This window comes from Myripristis murdjan, chromosome 22 (assembly GCF_902150065.1).
Source record: "Myripristis murdjan chromosome 22, fMyrMur1.1, whole genome shotgun sequence".
NCBI classification, from domain to species: Eukaryota; Metazoa; Chordata; class Actinopteri; order Holocentriformes; family Holocentridae; genus Myripristis; species Myripristis murdjan.
In genome coordinates, this window is record NC_044001.1 from 5,084,190 (window position 1) to 5,093,943 (window position 9,754).

General features: G+C 41.9%; 1 protein-coding gene across 3 annotated transcripts; it reads right to left on the reverse strand.

Annotated features, from left to right (window-relative positions):
- Positions 1-1,684: 1,684 nt before the first annotated feature.
- On the reverse strand, positions 1,685-6,922 carry LOC115354703 (cell division cycle-associated protein 4-like). Of its 3 annotated transcripts, none has more exons than XM_030045180.1 (2): positions 6,745-6,922; positions 1,685-5,402 (listed from the first exon to the last, which is right to left on the reverse strand). In XM_030045180.1, exon 2 carries the CDS (start codon positions 5,396-5,398, stop codon positions 4,649-4,651), a length of 750 nt encoding a protein of 249 aa, XP_029901040.1. In that variant the 5' UTR covers positions 5,399-5,402; positions 6,745-6,922; the 3' UTR covers positions 1,685-4,648. The 3 variants fall into 3 exon arrangements, with proteins under 3 accessions (XP_029901040.1, XP_029901042.1, XP_029901041.1); XM_030045182.1 differs by lacking the exon at positions 6,745-6,922 and adding an exon at positions 6,498-6,583; XM_030045181.1 differs by lacking the exon at positions 6,745-6,922 and adding an exon at positions 6,250-6,451.
- Between the last annotated feature and the right edge of the window lie 2,832 nt (positions 6,923-9,754).

A 9,754-nucleotide genomic window follows, 5' to 3' on the forward strand; every position in this document is an offset into this window, starting at 1 on the left:
GGCCTCCAATCTAAAGCCAGAAAAACCTGTGGTTCTTTGCCTCCGCCCATTACTGTAAGGTTTCACCCAGCCACTGAAATGATTTCTGTTGCTCTAAACCATTACAGCTCAGTCTGCAAAAATCAGTCACACAACGTGCAGTGAAACAACAATGCATTTCTACAGTTAGTGGCACAATAAAACAAAAAATGGTTCAGGTTCAAGTTCAGGTTTATCCAGGGCCTGATATCACTGTTACAGTCAAATGTATTTAACAAACAGGAGGCCACCCCCTGACTTCATCCTCATAGTGGGTAAGAAAAAACAAACAAACAAACAAACAAAACAGCTGGACAGTGGAAAAGGGACAAAATCTTGAGAAGGACCACAAAGAGGAGACCCCATTCCTGGTGTGCAATAGGCATCGACCCAGTGAGCAAATTACAAACGTTATAAAGCAGAGGAAAACACACTGGCTCCGATAGTGTACCATAGGGGTTCTCAAACATTTTCATGTTGTATACTCCCAAATAAGAGACACATAGTACTGATAAGACTGCATCTCAGGGATTTATATGGGTAGGGCTCTAATGTGTTGGTGTTTCACACTTTGGTTTATGCTTTGGTTTTCAGGAAACAGTTTGGTTTGTATCACAGTTTGGTTTGAACGAATGACCTGAATCAGAATCAGTTTTTCTTTTTAATTTAAACATAAACTTACTTAAAACATAAAAAGTGTAACAGGGCTTTTGCCAATGATCTGTAAAGAATAGCAACAGAAAGCCTTCGTATGCAGCTTATGGGAAAAGTCAGTAAGGACCAAAGTTATGTTTTACGTTAAAAAGGTTCACACACAGTAACTGGTGGGGAAAAGTATTGGTTCTGCAATACGGTGAACCACAAGACTGCAGAATGTTTTCATTACATGGAAAGCTTTTTGTTTGTTGTTGATTTATTGAGTTGTGGACCTGTCTGCAGCAGAAGTGAGGGAAAGAGAGAATTAGAAGTTGTTTACATTCTCTGATGGCGATAATGTCTAGTAAATTAAGACATAATGAAGTTAAACTGTCCCTCCTGCTACTGGGGGTCCTCATGGAATCGCCTAATCCTTCAAAGACCCCTGAGGGTCCGCAGACTCCACTTTGACAACCGCTGGCGTACTTACCGTCACACTGTATCCGTCTACTAGAGGGAGGATTCAGCTTCACATCAGTTCCTTATAACAACCATTAGTGATGAAGCTGCAAAACCCAACACTGCTGTATGCAATATATTTTTTTTAGAAATTTGCACAGTCATGCACAGACTCAGCATTTATCTGCTCTGCTGCAAAATGGCCACCAGGGGGCAGGCTGAGCTTTCCTTTGACTACACAGTCCTAAATCTCACACACACACACACACACACACACACACACACACACACACACACACACACACATATACTACACATCCAGATCACATGCAGCCAGTCATGTATGGACAATTGTGTTTATGTGATGTGTTATGTGGATTAAGGAATGGCTTTGAGGACTGATGATTTTATAATGTGTTTTGTCACCTGGAGATGGTTCTCTACAGACTTTTGTATCTGGATGTGATTGTGTGCCTTTGATCCAAACAAATACAACACACAAAAAGGCCAGTGTAATATTGCGCAATGGAGAAAGAATGGAGAGGAAAGGAATGAGTCTAAGACAAGGCAGTGGAGGTTTTACACTGTATTCATGAATAAAATCTATAAAATATTCCACAAAAATACAATAAGTCATCAGCCATCTTCAACACCCAGCAAACTCATCATTCAGTTACATTTATTTCACAATCAGCATTAATATTAATAATATATATATTTATAGCTTGTGCTTTACAGGCGCTGTTGACGCTCCGTGTTTTCAGACAATGATAAATAACACTGCAGTTTCTGCTTCACAATCCTTGTATCAGACAGATTATTAAAAGAGTGGTTATTATTTCACCAGCTGAGATCCAGTGGCTACAGATCTGTGTGTGCAGGAGCCTGTAGGATTTTTACCCTTGCAAGCAGGAGCAAAAACAAGTTGTTATTGGAGGAACAGAGCACTCCTCTTACATCTCACATGATTGGTTGGTGGTCTGAGACTGGGCAAAACAACCTTTTTTTTAACCATTAAACCCCTCCTACTTGACAAGTGACGCAAACAACCCCCCTCCTCCCTCCCTTTCCTATTTTTTTCCTCTAGCCCTCCCTGCCACCTCCTCTCTCTCAGCTAGTTCACTGTCAGCATGTCAGAATAGATTAAGCTCATATTGTGCCAATAGTTTTCCCCAACCAGAGAAAGGCAACGGCAGAGAAAAACACGACAATCCTCGCTTTTAGTGCTTTACACCGAGCTCAAACCACCACAGAAACCTTGACACATTATGTAAATAAGGTTCAGTAGTAAGGCACGTTGTAGTTAACATGAGACGAGAGATGGTGATGAAAGATAGACTGCTTTGGCCTAACGGGGACAGCGCTAGATTTTCAACGATGAAAAATCCTGAATGATTTACATCAGCAAAAAGTCCATGGCTCGTGGTGTGTGAAGGAGTGTGAAGGTAAACCCACAACAACAGCAGACACAACGAGGATCAAGAGGTAGAACAGGAGTAATAATGAAAGTTAAAGTCGAGCTCCTACTTCATCAGGCCCTTTCTCTTACTGCATCACAACAACTCGACAGGAGATTGGAGTTTCAGTTAGACACACATAAAAAACTGTTTTGTAAAAAAACAAAACAAAACAAACAAAAAAACCCCACATACATCCAAGCGATAAAAATACATAGGCTTACGTAGTCATTTACAATTCTGCGACATGTTGTTTTGACATTGACTAGAGGCTCAATCAGGTCCAAACTGGGATTACATTACCATTAGAAAAGTGTTTTATGCTGCGTTCACGTCATAATTGATTCACCGTAAAACACGAGCTGCCAACAAGGAGAAAAACTTTACCTCAGCCTCCTAGTGCTAATTACAAATGGGACATCTGGGAATTTTCTTCGGCTCCCGTACATCTCCCACCTGGCAGCACAAAATTGCGGAAGTGTGTCAACACAGGCAGCAAACATGACGGCGAATCCGCCTGTGTTGACGGTACAAGGTAATAATAAACATCAAAATTATAAGTTAAGGTAAAACAAACACTACAAACAATCATATATAGTTACAATTAACGAGCAATATCTGCAGTTCATTTGTGGTTGATTATAAATTCATAAATAAAAAATAGTTTTGGATGAGGGTGCTCTGGTAAACGCAACAAGATCTTGCTCTGTTCTCTCACCTCTTTGGAAACGAAGTGAGCAAGGCATTCGATTTGAGGGACAGAAAGCACGATGAGAGATTAACTTTTTTGTCTACAGGCCACATTATCACCCAAAATTCACTTGTGCACTCATTTCTTTACCAGCCAAATGGATGCGTAGTAGGATTTACCTAGGGATGCCACTTTTTCAATACCTATACCGAGTACAAAATTTTAGGTATTGACTAATACCCGGTGCCGATATAACCAATTATTTTCATTGAACAGAGTTGCTTGGACCATTAGTTTGGGTTCATTGGTCACAATATAAAATCTTAAAATATAAAACATTCCTTGTCTTGGGTAAAATCTGTGATACTGGCCTGGTATCGGCACTAGTGCATCCTTAGATAAACCCTCAGTCGGGCAGGTACTTCTCAAAGTAGCAGGTGGACAAACGAGCAGCCACAGCCAAAGATTTAGCAGCATTTGACTTCTGGCTGGTGTCACTTTCCCACTCTTAATTGAAAGATCCTACCTGGTGCAACAGGAACTGGTCAGTCCCAACAGAGAAAGAAAAACCAGCCCTTTGCTCTCCAGGCAGATTAAAGCAAACCCTCTGAGTAATTGAAAGGATTTCAATTAATAATCAACCCAGGTCTGATCTGGCAGTCTGACAGCTCGAGTTCCTTCCCCCTTCAGTGGTGGATTTGTTCAAACTTAGTAAGAGGAGCACTGGGGATTACAGTGTGTTGCTTTTACTCAAACTTCTCCTAAACTAGGAGAGAAACATGGCATCGTCACCGTAAGCTTGGAAATGTAAGGTTCCGTCTGCATTGAGAGCACTATTGCTGAAAATTAAAGGTAAAGTAAAATCCACCAGAAGATATTCTCACGCTGTTATAATAGCATCATCTTGCGATGTTCATTACATTCCAGAAGTTATTTCAAGATGAAATGCTGTAATTTTCCTTTTTTGGTGGACGTACTTTCCTTCATCTACTTCTACTTCAGTTACTGATTTCCTACATTTCCCACAATGCCCCTCAACAGCTCCCAGAGAATGTGCGTTGGCGTTTTTCTTTTAACAGTGCATTACACATGCAGGTGTTCATATCTAACTTCAGGCACATGTAGAAGCCTAAAAGTAAGCTGAATTCATGTACATAACTCATGACGGTCGATGGAATCCTAGATTTGAGTTATGTACATAAGATTTGTTGGTTGTTTTTTTTTTTATCTTTTTCAGTCAAAATGTCAGACGCAGCCTTAAAAAGCCAAGGTCATATCATGTTTTGCCAACGCTCAAATCAGCCCCTCTTGCTCTTCTCCGCTGCTATCAGACTCCAAATCCTTTCTTCACCGAGTAAAGTAAATGTTCAGGAGTCTTTCTTGGCGATTAGGACTTGACCAGGATCTCCATGATGTGGTCCAGCTCATTCAAGTCCATCAGACACGACTGCAGCGTCCCGGCCGAGGCAGGACCGGCCGAGCGCACCTTCACCTCCTCCTCCGCCCACAACGACACGCTGACGGGCCAGAAGGAGCCCGCCACCAGGTCCGATGTCTCATACATGGATGTGTCGATGTCCTCGAAGATGTCGTCCAGGGCAAGGTCGCTGAGGTAGCCCACGGCGTTTACTGCATCACTTAAAGTGCTGTGTGTGGCAGCGGGCAGCGATTTCGACGGGCTGGGCGAGCTGTTTGTGTCCAGTGAGGGGAGAACAGAGGGAGGAGACGGGCCCTCCTTGTCGCCCTCTGCACACCCAGGACATGTAACCGGGATATCGCATCTGAGAAGGCGGGAGTCGGGGTCGGCGGCATCCAGGGGCGTGTCAAACTGCGCATCGGACCCATCGCTCCGCATCTCCTCCTGGATCTGCCGCAGTGTGTTGATGAGCAGCACGGAGCGACGCAGGCTGAGCTCCACGCCGGCCTGGCAGCGCTGCAGCTTCTCCAGGCAGAGGCCGAGCACGAGCTGACGCTGCTGCACGTGGCTCATGTCAGGTCGGGCCGGACCCAAGAGGCCCCCGTCCTCTTCCTCCTCCTTTTCCTCCGCCTCATCCTCCTCTTCCTCGGCTGCAGCAGCTCTGTCGGCCTCCAGCTCCTCTAAGCAGCTCCACTTCCGCTTCACACCACGACCCAACATGGACCTGCGCACACAGACAAACAGATAGAGACAGACAGATAGATAAGGACACTGAGTGGATGATGTCCAGTATTTAATAAAGGCAGAGATGCATTTACTTTCTGCAGAATTTCACTGAACATTCTGTCACACATGGCACAATGATTCAATCGATTAATCAGTTTTAATTTTGACAGAATTTAATTCATCAAGTAAAAATTCAAACATTTGTCAGTAAGATCAGCTACAGAGATACAGCTGTTTTACTTTTCTCTGTTCATATCATTAGCAAATTAACCTTAAAGTTTTTTTTTGGCTGCGGGTCAAACTAAGAAGCAATCTTAAGACATTACTTTGGGCTCTGATCACTTCCCATGAGCATTTGTGATTTTCTTTATTAAAAAAAAAAAAAAAAAAATCAATCAATTATTTGTCAGTTAAATAATGTTTCACAAGTTGGTTCTGTTATCATGGACAGTTGAGTCTTGATCTGTGGATGAGAGCAAAACTCTCAGAGTTAGAAATATAACTCCCTGAAATCTGTGAAGTCACTGAGAAAGACTATGCAGGGTAGTTTCTGTTGGGAAAACACTGGGCCATTTTCTGGATCAGACCTGTTGCCAGCATTACCATTTGATAAATCTAGTCTCTAAAAGAAGAAACACTTTCTAGGTGAATAACCTTTGGTTTCCTTTTAATTTTCAATGGAGCAGGGCCACAAAATGTCCCCAGCTGACATCATTTGTAAGTCTTGGCTCTCCTGTGTCCAGGTCTGGCAGATAGTTGAAGTCAAATGCTGAATAAGCAGTTCAAGATTAAATGATATTCCCGTAGCTCTGTTTTATAGGCTCAAAAACCCTGTTGTGACTTACTGTGTCACTTCTGAAACAGGCTGGAGCTACACCCCTGCTCCTCCATGCATGCGTGGTTTGGTGACCTTTAGATCTGTGGTTCTTCAGTGTTTTCCTCATGTCGACACACATTAGGCCGTGAACCCTCATTTTGGTAAAAGTTTTGTCTCAGAGACCTCCATCTGATTACATTACAGCTGTAAAATTCTGATAAATCTTAAAAACGGATCAACTTCAAGAGTGAAACGTCCCAATAAAAAGTCACATACCATGCTGTCACGGTTCTGATTTCAAATTAATGGGAAAAATAATGAAATTAGTGCATTCCTAATTTTGCTGAGGACCCACAGGAGCACCGTCGTGGACGCATCGCGGGTCCCCAGACTCCACTTTGATAACACCCCCCCCCACTCCCCCTTCCTCCTCCTCCTCCTCCTCCATTGAGAGCAAGTTTGGAGGAAAAAAAAACTTGAGGAAACGTCACGAACATAAACACATGAAAACAGCCGTACGTACCCTGGAAATCTGTCATGAGGCGTGAAGTCGCCGTGTTTCCAGTCCGTGTCGTGGCCGCGGTCCTCCGCTTATCAAGTCCTGAAATGTGAGAAATGTTCAGTACCTCCACAGCGCCGCGAGCTCTGCGGACGGCGGGCGGGGCCACGGCGGCCCACGGCGGGACGCGATTGGCCGACCGACCCGCCTGTCAAGCCTCCGCCTCCGCCTCTCACGGGGCAGCGAATGTGCACCATTTGTTCCGAGGACGAGCTTGTGCTGCCTTCGAGTGCAGTCGGAAACTTCACCACCAGGGTGAAAAAAAGCGCGCTTGAATTGAACGGCCCAGCAAAAATAGTGGTAAATACGATTGCGAAAGTCGGGATGTACTATGGCAGAGGTTCACAAATGTTTGGACGTTACGAAACAAGAAAACAAACATGGATTTTGTCCTACGTATTTTTTTTGTTGCAGATTTAGTATTCAGTTGGATGATGATAATAATAGTACTATTAATAATGTTCCTTTTGGTGTTTACCAAGAATGCAAAGAAAAGGAATATGTATCCATGTTATCCAAATAGTTGACAAAATCAATGAACAAAAAGTATCAGAAAGAAAACATACTTATGTAATAATACAAATAATATCAACTATTATTGTTATTATTATTACATAACAATTTCTATTTATATGTAACACTTTTCAGCAAAGGTAAGGCAGAATTTTACACAATCAAACATGCAAAACTGTCTACACATTTCATACAGAGATGATGAATGGTGATGGTGAAATTATTGTTAAACTATATTTCATTGGGGACCTCCCTGAAAGCCCTCAAGGACCCCCATGAAGCCCCTCTAACCATGATTTGAGAACCACTGAGTGGAAATATGATGTGTCAGAGTGAGAGAGCAAGAGCCTATTAAAGAAGAAGTGCAAATAACTTGTGGTACAACGTCTTTTCTAATACTCTTTATTTTACCTCAGTTGTTTTTGAGTGAATTTAAATATTACTTACTGATGACTGACTGATGCAGATTTTCTTACGAGGTGCCCCTGAAAGCAGCATTTAAAGGGACAGTGAACCCGACGCGGAGGGGGAAGGACGTGACCGGAAATAATGGGAAGCCAGTGACCATATAAGGAAACTCGCTATTAACGCCAGTGTTAAAATTCTCATTTTCCGTCTCTTCCTGCTGAGGCTGGTGCAACTTTTCCTGTAGCCGGAATATGACATCACCGGCCCGCCCTCTGTCAAATCAAGTGACTTTCAGAGCTTTATTAAAAAAAACTTAAAAAAAAAAAAAACCTTAAAAAAAAAAAAAAGTTAACTGAGATCATCATAACTTACACAAGTAATGAAAAGATACATAATGAATGGAAAACAGTCACATAAAAAATACAAAGAAATTATAATGAGTGAGTTCTTCTCATTTAATGTATCAAGTAATTCTTATATTAGAAGTACATCAACTTTTCGTTTCAGATGCCGGCCCATGTCTGTATTAAAGTTTGTGTTTATGATTAAAATGATAATAATTAAAGTACCATGCTGTGTTAATACATTAATGGCAGATTTAGAGGCCTTTGCGGTGTAATTCATAACTTATATTGCAAAGAAATGAAAAAAGAAATCCTGTTTGATTAAAAAAAAAAAAATCTACAAAATCAAGCATTATTGGAATGGTTTGATATTGATGATTCCCACTTCAAAGTCAACACAGTCACAGCAGACTTCAGTTCTCTGTTGGTTTATTAGGGCTTAAAAAGCTTGGAGCAATATCAGAGTATAAATGTGCACAGGAAGTCCTTGGGTTTTACTAAAACTGTCCTCCAAACAAGTAGGAAGGAACTCAGAAAATGTTTGTGTGTGCTAACATTGGCTTGTCATTTTGTCTTTTATTTGACATCACCACGCGACATATTATACCAGGCTTGTTAGCATTTAGTGACCCTGAGTCCACTTATACTTTAATGGCTGTGTAAGCGTCTCACAAACAGAAACAGACAGGCAGGTCGGTCACTTGTGATGTGACTAAATGTCGGCAGACTCAGAGCTGAGGGGAAAATGGATTCTTAGCATTCCATTAACACGAACCCTCCCTCCACTCCGATGGTGTTTCTTTTTGAGGCACAATTCCTCTTTCTCTGGTGTCTTGGTTTCTCATCAGGCTGCATTTTTGCTGAGTCACCGAGAGGCTATTAATCTTTAACCATGACCAATACTAGGCGATAGTCATAGAATTAAGAGGATACTTTTATTTTCTCAATACCTTCTCTGAGTTTCAGCCTGTATTTGAATGATGTTATGTAAATGACAGTTTCATATTTATTAACATGGAAAGTTTCACTGAGGTAGACAAACAAAACAGCATTCATTAAAAACAAACAATGTAAGGACAAGTGAAGTCCTCAGGCTTATTTCCAGTGTCTTTTACTGTGAACAGAGTGTGTAAGCAGCCATTCCTTTATGAGATGATCCTGTGGAGCAAACAGACAAGACTATTGTTACATTAAGCCAGTGTAACTCTCCCTGCATATCTAATGCAATATCTCACGGTCCACCGTCATCATGTGAGTGCACATGAGGACAAAGGTCCTATTGGCAAACTGCAAAGCTCTGCAGAGCAGCTAGCCTGCAGCAGATGGTGCGTCAAATTAACTCCATCTTTCTTCTTAAGTTGTTACCAGAAGGGAAAACCTGCATTAGGTGTAGAGAGAGAACGGCAAACATGTTCCCTGCTTCAGCGAGTGCCACCGCAGTGCCCTTGAGCAAGGTGTTTTACTGCTCACTGGAGCTCCTCAGTGGAAGATGGAGTGTACTGGGCAGCTCGCAGTAACCAGAAGTGAGAAAATGTGACTTGTGGCTGCGCAGAATATGGATATTATATTGATATCATGATATAAAACTAGATATTGACTGAGATTTTGGATGTTGTAATATCATGCTATCTTTTCCTGGTTTTAAAGGCTGCATCACAGTAAAGAGATGCTGTTTTCTGAACTTAATAGACTCTTTTAGACTCTTTTAT